The sequence below is a fragment of the Pleurodeles waltl genome, chromosome 9, assembly GCF_031143425.1.
Source record: "Pleurodeles waltl isolate 20211129_DDA chromosome 9, aPleWal1.hap1.20221129, whole genome shotgun sequence".
NCBI lineage: Eukaryota > Metazoa > Chordata > Amphibia > Caudata > Salamandridae > Pleurodeles > Pleurodeles waltl.
In genome coordinates this window covers 996,775,230-996,797,481 of record NC_090448.1, presented here as the reverse complement: position 1 = coordinate 996,797,481, position 22,252 = coordinate 996,775,230, and the positions used below count along the sequence as shown (strand labels likewise).

Sequence of the window (22,252 nt, the reverse complement as noted above, 5' to 3'; positions counted from 1 at the left end):
CGCTATGCCCTCTTTTGTGATGAATTTTTGCCATTCCTTTTTTTTTTTTTTTTTTTTTAACTGTGAAAGAGTCTGCTTTCTCAGGGGCTAAGAATGCGGAAATGCAAAAACAAAGCGGCGAGTAGTCTAAGTATCATGCATAAAGGACCCTCTAGGAGGCAATTCTGTTTCCCTGCTTGCTACTGAAACTCTGTGGGTGATCCCCTGATAGGTCACAAATTACTAGGTTTCTTAAATCTGTAACAGGAAACTGAAGAAGCTTGGATCTAATAGTTCTTGGATTGCATGTGTCGTGACCTGGATTCAGGTCAGTGCACAACGTTATTAGCAATCTTTGGTGGTGGCTTTGGCCATTGGTGGGGAATGGATTCATCTTATGCCGGAAGATGGGCTATTATGAGAGTTAGCTTAGAGGCAAAAAACGAAGTAAGGAACAATAAAGGCATACTCAGGTGAAATTAGAAAATATGAAAATTAAAGTGAGAGTTAAACTAAGTGGAAAAATAGAGATTGAACAAAGGAGAATGGAAGGTAATCTCCTCTCCTGACTAGGCCTTGTTTATGCAACAGGAAATCTTATTGTGTTTTGCATTAATCCACTGGCAGTTTTCAACCTTGCAGATTTATCATTTTTCTGAATGAGAAATAAGTTGCAACTTATCTATATGCCTGTTCCTCAACACAAGTATTCCCTCTCAATAAAAGGTAGAATATCTCAGTGTATGTGCAAGATCTCAGACCACAAATTTCAAGAAATGTTCAGGTTTCCCAAGCCAATCCAATAAATAAAAACAGGCTAAAAAAAGCTTAATTTGCTGTTTTTGTCTAATTAGCCAACATATTAAATCAGCAGCATATTTGGATGAGAATTACCACTTAACATAGTGTAAACCACATAAAATGAAAACAAGATATGGTGTCCCAGTGTAAAACAATAAGTATAGTAACATTCAACCTTGCTCCTTTAAGAACCTTGGAGCACTGCACTTATCCCACCGTGTCTAGCAGGGTGCCATTCAGGTATTTTATTTTCCCTGCTTTGAGAAAAACCCTGAATACAGACCACTAATGCTATTTTTCAATAATAACACCAAATATTTGGGGGGGGGGCGGGTTTGGAGGGATTGCCATTATTCACCTTGTAAAGATGCAACCTTAAAATTAACAACTTTTTCCTCAGAAAACCTTTTTAGCCTGATTTTCTGAGGTGTTTGGTCTCTTTGTTGTTTTTGACCACTGTGCCTTCTCTTTTTGATAAATGTCCAGGATGTGGAGAGAAAATGTTGCAGAATGACATCCAAGATGTCTGTGTGGTGACTTCTGACCTACTCTATCAAGGATTGTGAGATTTGTAAAAAGATATTTTATAAGTGGCTGAGAGATGGGTAAGATGTTCACCTCAGGAATAAGAAGGGGAAATTGGGCATAGAACTTCACTACTGTGTCCACTTCTACTTTAAGAAGAAAAGAGCAGAATTGCACTCTCTCCTTCCCATAAGTTTGCACTTCTTAAGGTGAGCAGACAGCAACTCATTACAGCAATTCTGACTAAAATCTGAGTCGAGTTCAAGGAATATTTTGATGTATGTGGTTGCCTCATTTCTCAGAGTTTGTCCCACTTCAGTGGAAACTGCCCCATTGTATGTTCAGAAGAAGGGTCCAGCAGACATGGTGTGCTCAGTCTCAACTGAGATCTCATTCTCCTGCAGCACCATTTTTCTCTGCAGATAGTTCAGCCACCTCTGAAGCATTCTGCAGAGGTTCCAGGACCTTTTCGTCTGTCTGGCCCAGGTTATGTCAGCCCTTTAGGTGAGCATCATCTAGGCCTAGCAAAAGTTCACCATCTGGGTGTTCACTCATGATATGCAGAGAAGAGGAGCCAGAGCAAGTTGGTCAATACAGACTTCATGACTTTTGCCATTCAGAGTCAGGCTGTCTAAGAAGACAATTATAACACATATTTTCCTCTCAAAAGTTAGGTTCTGTTTTTGGCAATGGTCAGCATGAGTTTTCACCAGCTTTTCCGGATTCTTTATCTCTGGGATACTCAATGCTTGAAGATATTCTTACATTCCATGAGCTCGCAAACAGTGCTGCAAAGAAATTCATTATTCAGGTAACCAATGTAGATTTGAGCACATCATGTTTTTAAAGAACCCAGACAAGACCTAAAGTTTGTCTAACTGTTCAGTTGGTCCGTGAACCTTCTGGATCACATGATGGATACCTTAACAACCCCATTTTCTGTTCTAACAGTGAAGAGAAGTCTGGAGAAGAAATTAAGAACCTCTGACTGTGATCCCAAGTTTCCAAAGCGTTCATACCAGCCGAATCTTTAGTGGTTGAGTTGGCAAAAGAAGTTTAACACTGCTAGCTCCACTTGTTTTCATCTGCCTGAGAAAAGAAGCGGAAGATGGAAAGCTTGTGAGAGACGTCCACTAATACTGTAAAAATAGTCAGCTTTGTTGAGCTACTTTGACCATTCTCTTTGGTATTCAGTGAGCCAATTCATGCAATATCTTCCAATAAAATCACCACATGAAAATAGTTAAAAAAGGGTTGTCAACTTCATACTTGCCACACTGGGTAAACAAGAGATCCTGCAGACCTAGATACTGCGGAGATTTGGCATGGAGTCTGTTTAAGCAGTTCTTCTTGGCTGACATAGACATCATTGACCCCATAGGCCATGCAAAAGATGTTGCCATTTAGCACGTCATCTCTTGTTGGACATCAAGCAGATCAAAAAGGTGAAACTAGATGACAAGACCTTGAAATCTGTTGGGCTACAGAAGAGAAAGAAGTTTCCTCGCATTAAATAAAACTCTTCAACAAGTGTGGACATTACTTGCACATTCCTTTCTAAAAAGGACAGCAGCTGGTGAAAAAACTGCAGCCTTTTTTGAAACAAACATCTTCTTGAGGAAAAAATGGTGGTTGACAGCCTTCCAATACCTCTAGGAAGGCCCGGGCAAAACAATGACTCACCCATTTTACCACCACCAATGAAGCACCCCAGTGGACTTGACTATATCCAGCCATCTCCCAGCACAGCAGGTGATTACGAAAGGCATGTGGATGCTAGATATTGTGCATGATAGGTACAAAATCACCTATTCTGATGTATAATTTTAATTGCGGATTCTTCACCTTTTGAATAACCCCAGACGCCAGACTAGAAGTGCAATATTTATTTCATAGCAATTGGTCAGACACACCAGTAGGTGGCACAATCTGATTCTGCTGTGGCCTTGCTCTGCCTCCGGGAGTGACTGCCTTCAGTGCCAACTGACCCCTTAGTGTCTTCATCCAGCTCATTGCTGGCACTAGCTAATTCCCACACTTTGATTCCAGAGAGCGTGTCGGTGCCAGTTGTCCCAGCCCAGATTTCAGCAGCATCTACACCAGCTCCGAGATGATCAAGCAATAGAAAAAAGTGACAGGTGGAATTCTTGAATTAAACTCACCTACAAGTAATTACTCTGGACCGCATCCCAGTCCAACGTTCTACCTTAGACAGGACCCAGCCATATGTAGATCAGCCTTGGTCTTACTCCAGGAGGAAACGTCTAATCTGGACTTCAAGGTTAAGTTCCCCCTGGAAAAACGCAAACGTCCCCAGATCTGTATCGGCCAATTTGACCCTTGACAGTCAATACCGGTGGCACAGTGAGCACAGGACCCACGTCAAGGCAAACCCATCGCACTGAGGAATACAAAAAAGTGATCTGTGAAATGCATAAGTTAATATTGTCTAGTGATAGTTACTCGGGGTGAGATAACCAAGGCGCAGCCCCACTCTTGGAGGTTCCACTGCTGCTCCTTCAACTCCAACATTACCAAAGGTTGGAATCCTTTTACGGACCATATTCTGTCAAGGGCTTCACGATGAGGAGGCAGATAGCTTACTCCCCACTTGATATACTTATCTGCAGATTACTACTGGACTTAGCAATTTCCCTGAGACAGAGGTGGACTTCTTACCAGCCCCTCCCCAAAACCACCCAACCCAGAGGAGAATGCCTCCTTTGCTTTAGTAGTCTGTAGAGCAGCAGAGTACCAAACCTGCATCTACTTACATTAGAAATTAAGGTAATCCTTCACACAGACCTTTCTCAGCCAGGACCAGGGGCCTCCAAGCTCTTACTACACTTTAGTTGTCTCCGCCAGACATTTTGACATCAGCCTCGTCAAAGCCATGTTTAGTTCCTCCTGTAAGCCACTCTGTGTATAGGTTCCACAGGCCCTCTCTTGGTGATCCAGTCTTCCTGACTTAGCACCCAACTCCAGAGAACTTGGTTGTTGGAGCCCAAGCTATTATGATAAACCCAAACACATTCAATAATGCGCTGCAAGCCCAGGACTAAAATCAAATCAACACTTTCAGAAAAAAAGTATCCCCTGCTGCCAGCTTGCCTTGTATTTATTAAACATGGTTTGCCAGCTGAGACTCTATGCCAGACCACCTGTGATATGACCAGTGATATCCTCCCAGCCACCTCTGATGAATTTAGAAACTTCCTTAGTCAGAAGGCACAAACTGGACAGGATGCAGCTAAATACATTTCGAGAGCTAGCTGGGAAACAATGGAGTGTCAGGGCTGCTATAGGTACCAGTATGGATTTACGGTGGCATGTCTGCATGTGCGCCATTCTCTGGGGATGCGCAAGCATTCCTGTTGGACATGCCCATCTGATGGTTCTAGGCTTTATAGTGAAAAGGCTGATTCCACAGTGGAACGCTTTAAACACAGCCATGCCCCTGCATGCTCCTTGGGTCTGACCTCTTTCTCAGCTGTGCCACCAGCAGTACTAGGCAGGAGTTCACAAGATACCTGTAAGGTCTCACCTGCTAACAGGGACTGCCCTCTCAACTTGTGCAAAAGCCAGCTCGGACCTTTAAATGCACAGGGGTACTCAGTGATAGCAGAGAAACGTGCACTCCACCCAGAATTGCAGTGATCCCCTTCACCTGCCTAAATTTTACTAATCTGCTTTGATTTCTCTACCCATGGTTGGCCGGGCAACATTTTTTTTTTTTTTTGGGGATCTATTTTTAACTGCCTGGCTGGCTCTCCATTACATCAGGTCACTAGGTTATGTAGATTTTCAGAAAGGTTACACCTACCCATCATATCCCCCTTGTTTTCACTCACGCTTGAGAAGATCAAACTGCTGTTGTTTCTGTGGGAGGTTCAAGGGCTTTTGGACAGTGGAGCCATAGAGAAGGTCGCAGAGAAGGGGAAAGGAAAGAAGTGCTATTTCTTCGTCCCCAAAAAGGATAGACAGCTTAGTCAATTTTAGTTCTTTGTCCTCTGAACACCATCTTGTGGAAGGATACATTCAAAAGGGCAAACTTTGCTGTTTTGAGCATGTTTGTTTTTATTTGATTGGATAAGGAAACATAAAAATGTCTTAATTTTTGTTTTGGAGTCTTGCTCATGTGTGGAAATATTCTACCTTTTATGCAATCAGGGCGAATACCTGTGGTGAAGCACTAGTATTATGATTAAGTAGATTTTCTTTATTCAATTTTGAAACTAAACTTTCCAAAAAAAGATTATAAAGATATTTTATTTATTTTCTAGGATGAGAGATACTGCGAGAAAAGTAGAAGAGAAGAATTTTTCAAATCATTTAAATGAGCATGTCGAGTTTCTACCTGTAGAATGGCGGTCAAAGCTTGCACTTGATGGAGGTACTGTAATTTATTTATTTTTTTAACACACAGAAGTTAATCTAACAAGGCAATATACAGTTGTATTTTGACTGATATTTGTACTTAATAAAATGTCTGTTTTTAAATAAATCTGCTTTTAATGTGTTAATTAATAATGTCAGTTGTGTGGTTCATGTGTACTACCTTCTGTAAGCGGTGTGTTCCAGCGTAATACTGAAGATGATTGCTTTAATTATAACACAAGCTTTATTCGGTCATAAAACCATCAAAGCAGAAAACAATATTCCATGTAATTACAAGTTACAAATGAAATTAAAAAGAAAAATAAATAATAAAACAGTACAAACACCATTCATTGCTAACAATAAAAACCAATATAAAAATCTCTCAGTGCATAACCTAAAAACATACATATTTACAAATTACAATATTTTTAAGAAGTAAATTCGTATATGCCTTGCAGCCACAAGGAACTTGCTAACTGCATGAATCAAAGTAGCAGAAGTATCACTCTTTAAAATCCTGAGGGCAATAGCATATTGTCTAAAACCCAACTTCTGACAAACTGGACGAATCCACTTACGTTGAGGAGAAGCATACGCTGGACAGAAGAACATAAAATGTTCTACTGATTCCAGGGCAACATTGCAGCCTGGTCATAGACAGTAACGGTAAACATCCGTAACGGAAGCAGACATACAGACTCTTTCCTAGGGGGTCGGGAATAAGATCTAAATAAGGCTCATACTGGGGGTACCACTTGAACTCAAGAAATGTATTGGTCAGTCGTCCATGTGATGTACCAAGGAGATAGTTGTTCCTGACATAGGACCAATAAGCTGTTTTCAGGGATAGTTTATGGGCCTTCCCTAAATCCTGTGGATTCTCCCAGTAATTCCCAAGTTCCAGGGTACCAAACCAGTTAGGCACATGCCTAAACCATGGAGTAGAGCCTGCATTAGGTCTTTTTTAAAGATTGAGAAGAGAGTCCCTATAAATAATGAGCTGAGGAATCGTCCAGATTCTTAACCAAAAGAGTGATGGTCGTACAGCTATCATATCAGAAATACGGTTAAAACCAAGGTCCAAAAAGATGGGAATCAAGGGAGTTCTGCCTGTGCACGCAAGTAGTTCTCTAGCAAAACAATTTTCACCCACAGACGGTTTAGTGGTTTTACAAAAGCCCCACACCTCAGTCCCGTAAGTAGCAGCATTTTGTGCTTTGGCCAAGTAAATCTTTATAGCGGAAGAGACGGCTTTCATTGCGATACTCTTATAAAAGCGCAAAATGGCCCCAGATCTATGTTGGAGAAGAGACACACTCTTGTTGATCTGTTCTTTCCAATGTAATTTGTTAGAGATCCTCAAACCCAAATAGTCTTATCAAGCTTACTTTTTCCAAAGGAGCCCCAGCTAAAGTGATAATACGTCTCCTGACTTGTCCTGGGCTAAACACCATTAATTTGGTTTTACTAACATTCAATTCCAGCCCATGGTCGGTACAGAAAATATATAAACTTACCAACAAGAGTCTGGAGACCCATTGGAGTCTTAAAGATGAGGAGGGAATCATCCGCAAAGAGCAGTATAGAGATTTTTTGCGCATTTAGGGAGGGGGCATTATTTTGACAGAGAGGTACAGCTTGTACCACCTCATTTATATATAAAGTTGGTGCCAAAACACATCCTTGACGAACCCCCCGCTGGATGGCAATGTGATCAGTTAGTTCTCCCTGATTACCCCACCTCAACTGGGCATATGTGCCCTGGTGTAACCGCTGTAAAAGATGGATTATATTAATTGGAGTACCTATTTTATATAAAACACCCCATAGTTTTTCTCTGGGAACCAAATCAAATGCAGACCGAAGGTCCACGAAAGCAACATATGCATTTTGTTTGGCAAGCGTTACATATTTTCAATATAAGACCACCAGCCTAAAAACCTGATCCACAGTACTAGTTTGAGGGCAAAAACCTGCCTGAAGTGGAGATATCACATAATGGGTGTCAGCCCAATCTAAAAGCCTATCCAAAAGCTGTTTAGCAAAAACATTTTGGAGATTATCAATAAGGCTATTGGGTCTATAATTAGCAGGAGAGCTCACCACTCCCTTTTTTATAAATGGGAACAATTTCAGCCCCTTTCCAAGTACTGGGTATTGGACCCCCAGGTGCTATTGCATTGGATATCATATTTATATAACTGAACCAGATCACTGGTTAACTTATATAAATCCCCCTGTATCTTATCTGGGCCTGGGGCTTTAGAACATTTAAGGGAATTAATTGCAGCAATTGTTTCCTCCAGGGCAAAGACAATGTAGTCATCCAGACTGCACACATCTGTTCCTTAGTCGTCAGATGGTGGGCATACGCCAGCCAACTGCTGGGAGAAAGAATCATGGGTGGAAAAATTACAGGGCAGAGCATAAAGGTTAGAAAAGCGATCAACCCAACTCTCAGGTTGAATATGAGTGTAAATTATGCTCCTATCTTCTCTGTGTCTATCAGACAATAATTTCCAAAAGAACACGTTATTATATCTAGCAGCATCCAACAGATTCTGCCAAATTGAAGCATCCCAGCTTTTCTTTGCCTGTGCTATGGCTTTGTAATAAGCTAGTCTGGCTGTTCTAATCACCCCCTGTGAACGGGACACAATGGCTAGCTTTAGTGCAAGTTTAGCCTTAGAGCAATCCTCATTAAACCACTCCCTGGTTTTGTGTGTGAGGTCAGGATGTTTAGTAGGAATTTTCTTATAAAAGATATGCTGTAACTTGTATGACTTGTGAATAGTAAGAATTGGAATGTTGGCAACCTCGTGTTCCTCATAGTTAGCCATTGCATCAACAAACAATTTATAAATCTCCCTAATCGTATATGGATTAGACTAACACGAATATGGCTGTTATCCAAGAATGGCTCCAGGACAATAGTGTAATAGATTTTCTGGGACTTTCTAAATTCGACACCTGTGTAAAGTAAGGAGCAGAGAGTTATGGTCGCTGTTGTGGCAAAAATCCACCTTCATATCTTCCAGCATTGACCATAACCTAACATCCAATAAAAAGTAATCAATAAAACTAGACGACTGGCCTCGTTTAAAAGTGGAGGCAATACTTGGATTGAAACTTGTGCAGCCGTTACAAGCCCTAAGTCCATACTTAAGACAAGTGATGTCAACTGTAGGGCAGCACAGGAACGGATACAAAATTGCTCATTCGGCAAATGTGGAATACCCCAATGTTCATCCTCTTCGACTGTTAGGTCATTGCTTAAATATGAGGGTTCAAATGTGCAATTCATGTCCCCTGCTACCACTAAGTTGGTGTTGGGAGGCAGGGTGTCTAAGTATTCAAACAACTGAGTCATTGTCTGGGACTCCAATCCCTGCAGCACTGACCTTGCATATATATTAATTAGAATTACCTTGAAGCCTCTATTAAATACAAGCTGAACACCTAATAAATCAGGGGAATCAATTTTTAGTACAAAGTGGTCGCACTGCAATTTCTTGTTTAGCAATATGATTGCTTTATTTCTCCTGCAGTACATCTACCTAATATTCATGCTCTTCAAATCATTGCCCATCACCATACTAGTCAAAAAATGCATTTCCTCAAAAACATTTTTTATATTTTTATATGAATTCTAAACGGGATATTTTAAAGTACCACGTCTTAAAAATCTATTTACACAAGTCAGTTAAACATTACTTTTACAGAGTACTTAACACAACAAGGACCGTTTTCACTTTTTTTTTTTTTTGTCCTTTGACAGAGTAGGATATCAGCTTATGTTCTCATAACATGTTTTGTTTTCTCAGCAGAGATCTTTTATAAAACTTTATAGATTTTCTTATCTGTCATGTCTTTCGATTAGGTAGGGTTTTGTTCAAGCACTCCTTCTTGAACATTGGACTTTTTTATTCATTTTATTCCACTTGTTAAAACTTGGCATGCTTTTAAACACAGCTCTGCAATAGTGACTTTTTGTCTACATTTAACTGAGCTCAGTTTCTTCAATATACAATGATCCCAAACCCAAGTAAATACTTTGGTCAGGTTTTAACTCCACGTTTGGTCCATGTATTCGAATTTTTCATCTTTAAAATTAGCACCGCTAGCTCTTCTGTTAACAGGCATTGTTAGGCATTTTTCAGTTCAGACTTATATTTAGGGCTATGTAATTTCAGTTTCATAGCACCTAAACAGTTGAAAGATATTGTGTTCAAAGCATCTGTCCAGTATGTAAAAACAAGCACAGATGATTCCTATTTGTCCAGGTCATGGTGTCATCTGCAAGGCTTCTCTTAGAACATAAAAAAGCGAGACACAAGAATGGTGTATTTTGGATTTCAGCATGAGTCCGACAGACCTGGCAGAAAGGCAGTCATTCTTATAATACTCAGCCTTTCCCCCAATCTGTAAAAGCCCCAAATTTCAATCCACCTCAGTGGTGGGACACTGCTCATACTTAGCCCCATTCGGCAAGTCTGTTCTCTCACAAAGACATACCCAGTGGTTGCAGCCACCACCAGAAGATGATCGGCAAACCCGGTGTCAGTGGACTTGGTTGTGTAAGAAGAGGAGTGCATAAAAGTAGAAGGAATGGGGATTTATTTGTGGCCAATAAACCTGTGCTGCTGACAAGATATGATCAGGAGTGATGGGAGAAAATTGGGTTGACTATTTTCCTCCTATCAAATGTCAAGGAAGGTATTGGGAAATAGATCCTGACCAAAGCCAGGCAGGCCTGTAAGCATGCCTTAACGATGCCACTTGATATGGGGGATTTGTGCCTCTGTCACATTTGCATGTACCCTGGACAAGGTGGTATGCTTCCAAGTGCACATGATTGTAGCTGGATTCATGGGCACGTTTCTTAGGAGGTAGTTCAGTGGCTAAGAGATTCATTGGGCTCTGCAGGTAATTATGTCGGGCACAGATTCAGCAAAATCTATTGAAGCTCTATCAGTGAAGTGTACTCCTTAATTTTTTTCATTCACCCCCCCTCAGTAATATCCACTGAAAGGAACGTGCAGGTTCAGATCATGCCCAGTCCGAGCCAGTGATTGACCAAAGTAAGCCTAGAAGTAGTAGACCCAGGGTGCAAATTTCATGAAGGACGTGCACTTCAACCAGCATTTTCCTTGGCCACCTTAGTGAAAGATTTTTCACTGTAAAGCTCATGTGTTTTATTCAAGAAAAATATGCCCAAAGGTCTGTAGTCAATGTTGTACCGGCATCTTCATATCACTTTTTTCAAGGACTGCAACCTACTTCAGAATTCCTGTTATTTTAAAAATAACTGAAATGTCCCTAGGAAAAAGATCATCTTTACTCAGCGTACATTGTATCTCCGTAGTAGCAGAGAGCATGACAATGTTAACAAGAAGATAGTTCTACACACAAGACCCACAGTAGTTATGGTGATGAGTTGTAATGGAGCATAAGGCAAAATAGCCAGAAATATGATAGAAATGCAGGACATAGTCTCAAAGGTACAGAATGATTGTGTGAGAAAAGCTGGTTCTGATCCACACTGATCAGGTTAAAGAAGTTTCAGGAATAATGGGTATACCTAAATGGCGCATAATGAGTTACTGGTACCACCTGCAGAAAGCTCTTTATTAAACAGTTTTAAAAAGCAGTTTTTTAGCAGTGGTATGCCTAAAGGCAGAAAAAGCGATAGACTGAGTATTATTCTTACAGATTCTTTATCTTTTCCTTGTGGTCTTGTTGCTGTAACAAAGAGTAAGTGTAATTAATGCAAAACTGTAATCAGATAGGATAGACAGATCATTCCATTTCGACTTCTCCAACACTAATGCCAATATCCAGACTATGACCATCCGTGTGGGTAACTCATAGCATCTGAAGCTAGTTACTTCAGTGTAAAGGAGAATATGAATGTGTAATCCTCTAACCCCTTTGACATAGCTATTGAATTCTCCTAAATTACCATTTTGCTTTCCTTGTGAAGAAGTTCTTCAGAGAGCCCATAGAGTTGTTCATGAAATTTGCACAACACCCTAAATTTTAAAGGTTTCTAAAGTTCTGTCTTAAGCATAACCACAAAAGTGTTGGTAGCAAAAACTGCATTTGCCTAACCACGAAAACGTGGTGGAAATTGTTGCTTGCTCTTTACAGAGCAGTTGAATAGCCTTTTTTTTGCTGTGAGCTTCTTGCCATGTAGTGATTGCCTGACCTCAAGATGGTTGGAAGGTCTCAAGATTTTGGCTGAATGTCTGGGTATGATCAGGTAGTGGTGAAATGTAGGATCTCTTCTGGGAACCAAGGTGGCAGAATTAGTCCACTTTTGCAGTACCTTTTTAACAACCATGTGCTGACATTTTGACTGCAGTGACCGCTGACTGCAACGGTGATCAACAGCATTGGAGTTTTCTGGATTCCAGGGAGGTTTGAGACTTACTATGCTTTAACCTGTGGCACAGAAAGGACTTAGAAGTTGTCAGCATTTGTCACCCTTCTCGAGTTGCCCCACAATTAATGAATCTGATCTCAGTCAGATACTTGAAAATAGCAGGAAAAGTATACTAAACCTTTATCCATACACTTTCAGTTCATCCATTGTGATTTTGTGATGTGAAGCTACCTAGAATCCAATAGGGGGCAACTGATAATTTCAGGAAAAAACATGGGCAGATGCTTTGTCGTTTTGGGCGTTCCCAGCAGTCATAAGATCAGGAATGCTGATATGAAGCATCACTTCTTTTCTCCACTGATAGTTTCCCAGTGTGTAATGCCCACGCTAGACCTGATGCACCCGAAGCCATTATCGCTTAATGGGGGTTTCTTGACAGTGGAGACATTGAGAACGTTCTCTCTGCTAATCTGCCGATATAAAGATGTTGCAATGAGGAAATGGCTTTTTGCAGGTTTACCCCCACTTTTTACTCCACTTTTTGACTATTAGTTACTGATGTAATGACTCTGAGTGTACTGAGGTCTACAAACCAAACCTCAGTACCAGTCCTCTGACCCTTAAAGGTGTATGTTTAATTGGCTTATACCCAGTTGGCATAAGCTAAGTTACTTATAAGCCCTTAGGATATGGTACCGGGATACCCCAGGGCCTGAAGGTTAGTGTCCCTTATAGGCTGAAGCACTTGTACCATCATGAGTGTCACCAAGACAAAGCGTGTCTTACAGCCAGCCACTGCTGACTGGTAGAGCAGGTTTAAACCACTAACTCGACTTTACCATTTAAACTAATGACAAAGTCCAAACCTTCCTCTCTAAAATATATGTCCCCCTCAGGTAGTCTTGTTGAGTTTTCCCAAGTACAGAAGATTTTTATCTGTTAGTCATCCTCTAGCACTGTTCAGGGAGGACGTTTTTCTTTATAGTAAATGCTTTCCTAAAAGTATGTATCATTTCTCTTACTGTTAATTAAGGAAACCTCCGAGTCCACCCTATCCCCTCCTTTAAACAGAACAAAATTGAGACAGTAGGTAGGTGCAATGCAGGAGAAAAGCCTGTGCTGTATCTTTAAGCCTGTAAATCTGATAGTGGTCTCAGTATGCATTTCATTAAAAATATAATAAAAGATTGGAAGGAGGAATTAATCTTAACTACTGGTCAAAGTTCAGTGTAGTGGCAATTCATATTTTATTTTTCACTCTGGCCCAGGATATCCGGTACCATGCTTAGCCCAAATTCTATTTTTATAATCCTATTATATTGAATTTACGGTGACAAAACACATTAGCATAATGAAATCACATCACATTCCCTCCACATCCCACCCCTCATTTTCTGTGTGATGGGCCTCCGACATTTGGGATTATATCTCTTGGTATGTTTTCAAGTCCATAGTATCTTCATGATTTGCCATACATCTTGCCGTATTTTTGGGGCACTCTCTAGCAGTATATATGGGTTCTTTCTGTTTTGCACACCAGTCAGTCGCAAGTTTCCACACTCAAGGCCTCTAATACTCGGGTGAGAGTTTTGGCAATTAACTTTCAGTATTTCGCCACACTTGGACACTGCTATAGCATATGGAAGAAGTTGGCCTCCAGGAGTAGACATTGTGTGCACCTGGATTCACGGAGTGTACTTGCGGGCCAAAGATGCCTGGCGTGAGGTATGTTGCTCGAATGCAGATTTACCTTCAATACATGAAAGACGAGGCGTTTGGCAAAGCAGGGACAGTCTGTTTGATTAAACGCAAGGGCCGGGAAAGAGCGCAGGACAGAGTTGCAGTCTCATGTTTGTCTCTAACAGTTAGAGTTTTGAGCATCTTTTTATGCATTGTCTTGAGGTGCAATCAAACGATTGAATACATTTGTTGAAAACTAGAATCCCGGGCCTAGTCACAGGGCTATAAATCCGGCCATCTGATAAAGTGAGCAGGTGGGTCTCGACTTTGCATGTACATAGTGTGGGCCAGTAGGTAACAAGTCCAAATGTCTGGCATGGAGAGTGCGTGTTCACTGCGTGTGGTGCTTGCGCTGTGTTCTGATTGGCTGTGTATTCCTTACGTCATGTAGCATCTAACTTTATGGTGTTTTGGGAACGCGTACCCCTCCGGCCAAATGTGTTTTATTGGGGGCCAGTTTCCTAGGACCTTTGTGGCGTTTCCGCTTGTCTGGGAAAGCGATCTGGGTCTTTCCTGTTCTGCACATTTGTCTATAAGTTATGTATCAACCCACCTGTGATCTATCAATCATTTGCTTCAGGCCTGGGTTGCCAGGCCTGCTTGACCACGTACTTCTGGCTCGGGATGACGGGGAGGTCATGTTGAGTGGAATCAACAATAGCAAAGCAATTTCGTTGTTAAGTTGGCACATATCATAGTGTACATTGACATTGCTTTTTATGCATATTAACAGTAAGTCAAATATAGGTAGAGCAGCTGGCCCAGTCACAGGCAAGCATAAATATTTCACGGTAAGCTATGCACACTTATCGTCACTCAGTGATGTATAGGGTACCCACCCACTGTTCCCATTTTTGTCTGAGATTTGCGAGCAAATCAGGGGGGTTGCAGACCAGACAGTATTTAGGACCTAATTAGGAGTTTGGTGAACAGGAAGACCCATCTGTTGAACTTCCGATGGAGAGGGTGCTGCCATACTGGCTACCTCCCCGCCAGACCCATTAAGACTTTCCCGCTAGGCTGTCTGGCGGAAACCGAGGTTTCTGCCAGTCAGCCCAGCGTGAGTGGCTGCAGCATTGTCTCTTGCACTTAATCAAGCCGGCAGCAATGCTGTCACCTGCAGGATAAAGATAAATTTGCTAAACACAAAACTGCCTGCTCACTACTGTCCAGCTCACTATTGCTTATAGCTAGGTTCCGAATAGCAGGGATGGGGTACTGGTCCCTATGGTACCTAGGTCCAAAGCTTTTCAACAGTGTCTGTAGTATGCATATCCACTATACTTTCAGAAGAACATTTAAGACGTTTTTAGTTCTGTTTAATCTCTTGCTTGTTTTGTCCACCTCACTTATGATTCCCCTGTAAATCCTCCAGTGCCAAGTGTGTTAAAAATAACAAACAATAAGTACAAAAACATGAAGTCAAGTCAGTGCAAAGTCCTAGAGGAAAAATTGTTTCTACTTTTTTTTTTACCTTGTCAGAAGAAAAGCAGAAGGAAAGTATACATGTCTGCTGTGGACTAAAAAAACATCAAACAAGCAAGAAAATAAAGCAAGTTGAGAATGCTAGCATTAGATCAGATTTTTCTACATTTGCACCAAAGCTGCCATTTCCACGTTTATTCACAGAAAATGTCTGGATTCAAAGTGAACAACTACTTTCAGTTAATGGTCCTTCATTTCGATTTGAAGTCAGCACTAAGGACCTTTACAAAGCACAGGGCCACCATGGCATCTCTCAGAGGCGAATCTTATTCGTTTTATACCTTTCCCAATAATTAGAAATATTAATGATGACTGCAGGGCTGCTTATGATACATCTGTAGGAATTCTTAGAAGAGTAGTCGAGTCACTACTCTGGACAGTGATCACAAATCAACTTCAACGGTGCCAGCCCTTGGTGAACTCGTATTAAGGGTCAGATCAAAGGAGATTCTTTCCCTGCAAAATCTACTTTCTCAGTCCATTGTAGAAGATGTTTACCTGTTGTTGGGATGAGCTCAGTTTAATCAGCGGAAGATATAAGGAACATTGTTGCCAAACTGGTTACACCATTTTAACATCGTGGTCCTGAGGGGAATTTACCTCACTCTAACAGAAATGGTCGATATTCAGCACCCTCTGTCTTGAAAGACGGTCTCCCGCTATTTAATGTTTGCTAATGCTCGAGGTATCTCTGTACTGACAGTCCAATTTCCCAAAGTAGAAAACATAGGAATCAGTGCCTCAAGAAGATTCGTTTCAGGTCACAAACTGGGTCATTTGACACAAAAATACTTAATCCTCTACTAGTGTGGACATTTACCAGTAGATAAAACTGAGACTTCGCATTCAAGCACCTTCAGTGTGGATTGATGGAAAAGTGCTTTTGATGAAATAGTCATACATCTTTCTTTGTGCTTTTCCACTGTTACCTCTGATCAAACTGATGTATGGCAAAACAAGGCTGCCTCTGATTGCTGTTGTGTGCTCTGGCAAGAGGAGCTTCACAGGTCTGCTTCTTTTATCAGAACAGGCGAAGAACAAACTCTCATCTGGCCGGAAAGCCTTTTTAACTTCCAATGCAAAGTATTGCACCACAATCTTTAGCAATGACTCGGCATCCTGCAAACTGAAACTCTCCAGTGTGTCCATATGAACTTGCGATTAGACCGTATGAACATTCAGTGAAAGGATAACCATTCAGAACATCATATGCATCCAAGTGAAACTGGTTTTGCATTTCGTGGTTGGAAATCCATTGTCCCCTTCATGTGACAAGAGGAAATGTTTTCCATACCTTCCCTATGTGCCAAAGTCTGAATTACAGTTCTTTTCTCAGAGTTAACTTCTCAGCCTTCATAGCTCAGAGGTGAAGTCTATTTCAGCTTTCCTTTTTTTCAGACCAGGTAAGAAATAATTTCTTAGAGGGTCTTAGTCAGTCTCCAACCAGGTGGACCCTCCTGCCCGGTGGCAGCAGAAAATCATCATATTGAGATTGATAGGTGTAAGGAAATGCCTCCTTGGCATGGTTACCCACTGACTTTTTGCCTTTGCTGATGCCAAGTTATGATTTGAAAGTGTGCTGAGGCCTGCTAACCAGGCCCCATCACCAGTGTTCTTTCCCTAACCTGTACCTTTGTCTCCACAATTGGCACACCCCGGCATCCAGGTAAGTCCCTTGTAACTGGTACCCCTGGTACCAAGGGCCCTGATGCCAGGGAAGGTCTCTAAGGGCTGCAGCATGTCTTATGCCACCCTGGGGACCCCTCACTCAGCACAGACACACTGCTTGCCAGCTTGTGTGTGCTGGTGGGGAGAAAATGATATTGCTGTCTTTAGCTCCAGCTGGCAGGATCACCTGGTCCACCTGAAGAAGGTTTTGAAGGCCCTGCAAGCAGCAGGCCTCTCTATCAAGGCATCCAAATGTCAGATAGGGCAGGGAACTGTGGTTAATTGGGACACCTTGTAGGTGGAGGCCAAGTTCAGCCACTCCAACCCAAGATCCAGGCTATTCTGGACTGGGTAGCTCCAAAAGCCCAGACTCAAGTCAGGGCATTCATTGGCTTGACTGGGTACTACAGGAGGTTTGTGAAGGGATATGGATCAATAGTGACACCCCTCACAGAACTTACCTCCAAGAAAATGCCCAAGAAGGTAAACTGGACTGTAGAATGCCAACAGGCCTTTGACACCCTGAAACAAGCTATGTGCACAGCACCAGCTCTAAAAGCTCCAGATTACTCCAAGCAGTTCATTGTGCAGACTGATGCCTCTGAACATGGGATAGGGGCAGTTTTGTCCCAAACAAATGATGATGGCCTTGACCAGCCTGTTGCTTTCATTAGCAGGAAGTTACTCCCCAGGGAGCAGCGTTTGAGTGCCATTGAGAGGGAGGCCTTTACTGTGGCTTGGTCCCTGAAGAAGCTGAGAACATATCTCTTTGGTACTCACTTTATAGTTCAAACTGACCACAGACCTCTCAAAAGGCTAATGCAAATAAAAGGTGAAAATCCAAAACTGTTGAGGTGGTCCATCTCCCTACAGGGAATGGACTTTATAGTGGAACACAGACCTGGGACTGCCCATGCCAATGCAGATGGCCTTTCCAGGTTCTTCCACTTAGAAAATGAAAACTCTCTTGGGAAAGGTTAGCCTCATCCTCTTTCGTTTGGGGTGTGGGTGGGGGGGGGGGGGTTGTGTAAGGAAATGCCTCCTTGGCATGGTTACCCCCTGACTTTTTGCCTTTGCTGATGCCAAGTTATGATTTGAAAGTGTGCTGATGCCTGCTAACCAGGCCCCAGCACCAGTGTTCTTTCCCTAACCTGTACCTTTGTCTCCACAATTGGCACACCCTGGCATCCAGGTAAGTCCCTTGTAACTGGTACCAAGGGCCCTGATGCCAGGGAAGGTCTCTAAGGGCTGCAGCATGTCTTATGCCACCCTGGGGACCCCTCACTCAGCACAGACACACTGCTTGCCAGCTTGTGTGTGCTGGTGGGGAGAAAATGACTAAGTCGACATGGCACTCCCCTCAGGGTGCCATGCCAACCTCACACTGCCCATGGAATAGATAAGTCACCCCTCTAGCAGGCCTTACAGCCCTAAGACAGGGTGCACTATACCATAGGTGAGGGCATAAGTGCATGAGCACTATGCCCCTACAGTGTCTAAGCAAAACCTTAGACATTGTAAGTGCAGGGTAGCCATAAGAGTATATGGTCTGGGAGTCTGTCATACACGAACTCCACAGCACCATAATGGCTACACTGAAAACTGGGAAGTTTGGTATCAAACTTCTCAGCACAGTAAATGCACACTGATGCCAGTGTACATTTTATTGTGAAATACACCCCAGAGGGCATCTTACAGATGCCCCCTGAAAACATACCTGACTTCCAGTGTGGGCTGACTAGTTTTGCCAGCCTGCCACACACCAGACATGTTGCTGGCCACATGGGGAGAGTGCCTTTGTCACTCTGTGGCTAGTAACAAAGCCTGTACTGGGTGGAGGTGCTTCTCACCTCCCCCTGCAGGAACTGTAACACCTGGCGGTGAGCCTCAAAGGCTCACCCCCTTTGTTACAGCGCCACAGGGTATCCCAGCTAGTGGAGATGCCCGCCCCCTCTGGCCACAGGCCCACATTTGGCGGCAAGGCCGGAGGAGATAATGAGAAAAGCAAGGAGTCGTCACTGGCCAGTCAGGACAACCCCTAAGGTGTCCTGAGCTGAGGTGACTCTGACTTTTAGAAATCCTCCATCTTGCAGATGGAGGATTCCCCCAATAGGATTAGGGATGTGCCCCCCTCCCATCAGGGAGGAGGCACAAAGAGGGTGTAGCCACCCTCAGAGCTAGTAGCCATTGGCTACTAACCCCCCAGACCTAAACACACCCCTAAATAGAGTATTTAGGGGCCCCCAGAACCTAGGAAAACAGATTCCTGCAACCTGAAGATGAAGGATTGCTGACCTGAAAGCCCTGCAGAGAAGACGGAGACACCAACTGCTTTGGCCCCAGCCCTACCGGCCTGTCTCCCACTTCAAGAAAAACTGCGACAGCGACACGTTCCCCAGGGTCCAGCAACCTCTGAAGCCTCAGAGGATTACCCTGCATCTAAAAAGACCAAGAACTCCAGAGGACAGCGGCACTGTTCCACAAAAGACTGAAACTTGCAAAAAAGAAACAACTTTTAAAGGACTGCACGTTTCCTGCCGGAAGCGTGAGACTTTCCACTCTGCACCCGACGCCCCCGGCTCGACCTGCGGAAAAACAACACTACAGGGAAGACTCCCCGGTGACTACAACCCTGTGAGTAGCCAGAGTTGACCCCACTGAGCCCCTCCAGCGACGCCTGCAGAGGGAATCCAGAGGCTCCCCCTGACCACGACTGCCTGCTTCAAAGAACCTGACACCTGGTTAAGACACTGCACCTGCAGCCCCCAGGACCTGAAGGATCCGACCTCCAGTGCAGAAGCGACCCCCAGGTGGCCCTCGCCCTTGCCCAGGTGGTGGCTACCCCAAGGAGCCCCCCCCCCCCTTGCCTGCCTGCATCGCTGAAGAGTCCCCTAGGTCTCCCATTGAAACCTATTGCGAACCCGATGCCTGTTTGCACTCTGCACCCAGCCACCCCTGTGCCGCTGAGGGTGTATTTTCTGTTCTGACTTGTGTCCCCCCCCTCCCCCCCGGTGCCCTACAAAACACCCCTGGTCTGCCCTCCGAAGTCGTGGGTACTTACCTGCTGGCAGACTGGAACCGGGGCACCCCCTTCTCCTTTGAAGCCTATGTGTTTTGGGCACCACTTTGACCTCTGCACCTGACCGGCCCTGAGCTGCTGGTGTGATAACTTTGGGGTTGCCCTGAACCCCCGACGGTGGGCTACCTTGGACACAACTTTGAACCCTGTAGGTGTTTTACTTACCTGCAAAACTAACCAATACTTACTTCCCCCAGGAACTGTTGAAAATTGCACTGTCTAGTTTTAAAATAGCTTATTGCCATTTTTGTCAAAACTGTACATGATATTGTGTTGATTCAAAGTTCCTATGATACCTGAGTGAAATACCTTTCATTTGAAGAATTACTTGTAAATATTGAACCTGTGGTTCTTAAAATAAACTAAGAAAAGATATTTTTCTATATAAAAACCTATTGGCCTGGAATTGTCTTTGGGTTTGTGCTCCTCATTTATTGCCTGTGTGTGTACAACAAATGCTTAACACTACCCAATTATAAGCCTACTGCTCGACCACACTACCACAAAATAGAGCATTAGAATTATCTCTTTTTGCCACTGTCTTACCTCTAACGGGAACCCTTGACTCTGTGCATGCTATTTCTTACTTTGAAATAGTACATACAGAGCCAACTTCCTACAATAGGCTCTTTTTAAATCCAGTGCACAAGTCACAGTCAACACCTTTCTAAGAGAGTCAGTTTCCTAGCAGCCAACACTTCACTATGTAGTTAGATGCAGACCTTTTCTCCTGAACCTTAAAACAGTAAGGGTATTGAGAAAACATGTTTTTCCATCGAACATTGTATGATTTCAGTGTAGATCAGAATATATCACTATCCACCTTTTTTCCTTGGTAAACGTCACAGTAACAACCAGAGGAAACTGAATGTGTTTAGATTCCATCCTGCTTGTCTTGGGTAGATGTGCATTCACGTTTTACTCTGCTCTATCTACTGTAAATAAGGCAGTGGAATTACTCCCCAAACCTACAAGGAACCTGCTTATGTTAGAGGATATATTCTTGAAAAATGACTGACTAGCCTGTACAGAAAAAAAACAAATTATTATGTATGCGTTCCATTTTTTCACATAACATATTAGACCTTGGCTTAGAACTAAAGTGAGTGCACTTCAGTTTCTTGACTTGTAATGATGCACATGTTCACTTTCAGATACCGTCGATTCCATCACTCCGGATAAAGTGCGTGGCTTAAGAGATATGCTGAACAGCAGTGCAATGGACATAATGTACTACACCAGCCCTCTTTACAGAGATGAAGTAAGCTTTTTATTTATTTTAATTCGTTAAACATCGCGCTGTACGAAAGTATTATACATGAGACGTTTGAGAGATGTATATAACACGGTTTAACAACGTAAAATGTTTTTTTGTTTTGGTGCGTAGTGAGTGATGATTTTAAGGAGGGTAGAATTCAGACATCATAATGCATCTTGTGATATGAAAAGCTAAATCGGTAATCGCTTCTGTCACACATGGAAATGAGGGCTTATCTAGTCTCACTCGGCATTAGTATTTCCTTATTGTGGGTTCATTTGCATGTCTAGTGTTGGCCGAGTGTTGCTGCATTAATTTGCATTCAGATGTTTGCATGTCGGATTTTGCAAAGATTAACATATGCTTGCCTATCGTAGTTTCACATATTTTTTAAAATAGCTAACGTGCTGCTTTTCCTAGAGGGTTAAAAATTTTTTTTTTACTAGCCATGGGGTCTTAAAACAGTGTAAGGACGTTAGCTGCACTTTAATAGCACCTTGCTAACTATAATCTTTCAATTAGTATCACTAATAGTTACTTGGTGTTCTGTTTTGGGCTGTACATTTAAAATCTAAATATAATGCAAATTCGAATGAATAGGGGCTACTTTAAGACATTGTTTGCTACTGCACTTTGATAGCAGGTTTGCCATGCTGATTGGGGCTCAGTGATCTACCTTACCAGTCACCTCACTTTTCTCTGAATATATTCATGTGAAGCATCCTTAGGCTGCAAGATGTTCCATATGTAAAACTCAAACAATGTATATAAAACCCCAAGTTACACACGTGCTCATGAGAGCTACACAGTCTCTTGCCACCAACACACCCGCCCCTTTAAATTTTGTCCTGAACTGGATCATATGCTTGCAACGGTGGTAATACACCCTCACTTGAGCACATGTGAGTTATTATGCCAAAGCTATGCCAGTCTTCCAGCTGTTCCAGCCTGC

General features: G+C 42.7%; 1 protein-coding gene across 4 annotated transcripts in view; it reads left to right on the top strand.

The window, feature by feature from the left end:
* Positions 1-22,252, top strand: part of DDHD1 (DDHD domain containing 1) — a 464,003-nt gene that overhangs the window by 250,727 nt on the left and 191,024 nt on the right. For all 4 annotated transcript variants that reach the window (XM_069208549.1, XM_069208547.1, XM_069208550.1 and 1 more), the window contains 2 exons: positions 5,589-5,698; positions 21,197-21,303. In XM_069208549.1, the coding sequence (XP_069064650.1) occupies positions 5,589-5,698; positions 21,197-21,303 (217 nt within the window). The remainder of the gene's footprint in view (positions 1-5,588; positions 5,699-21,196; positions 21,304-22,252) is intronic.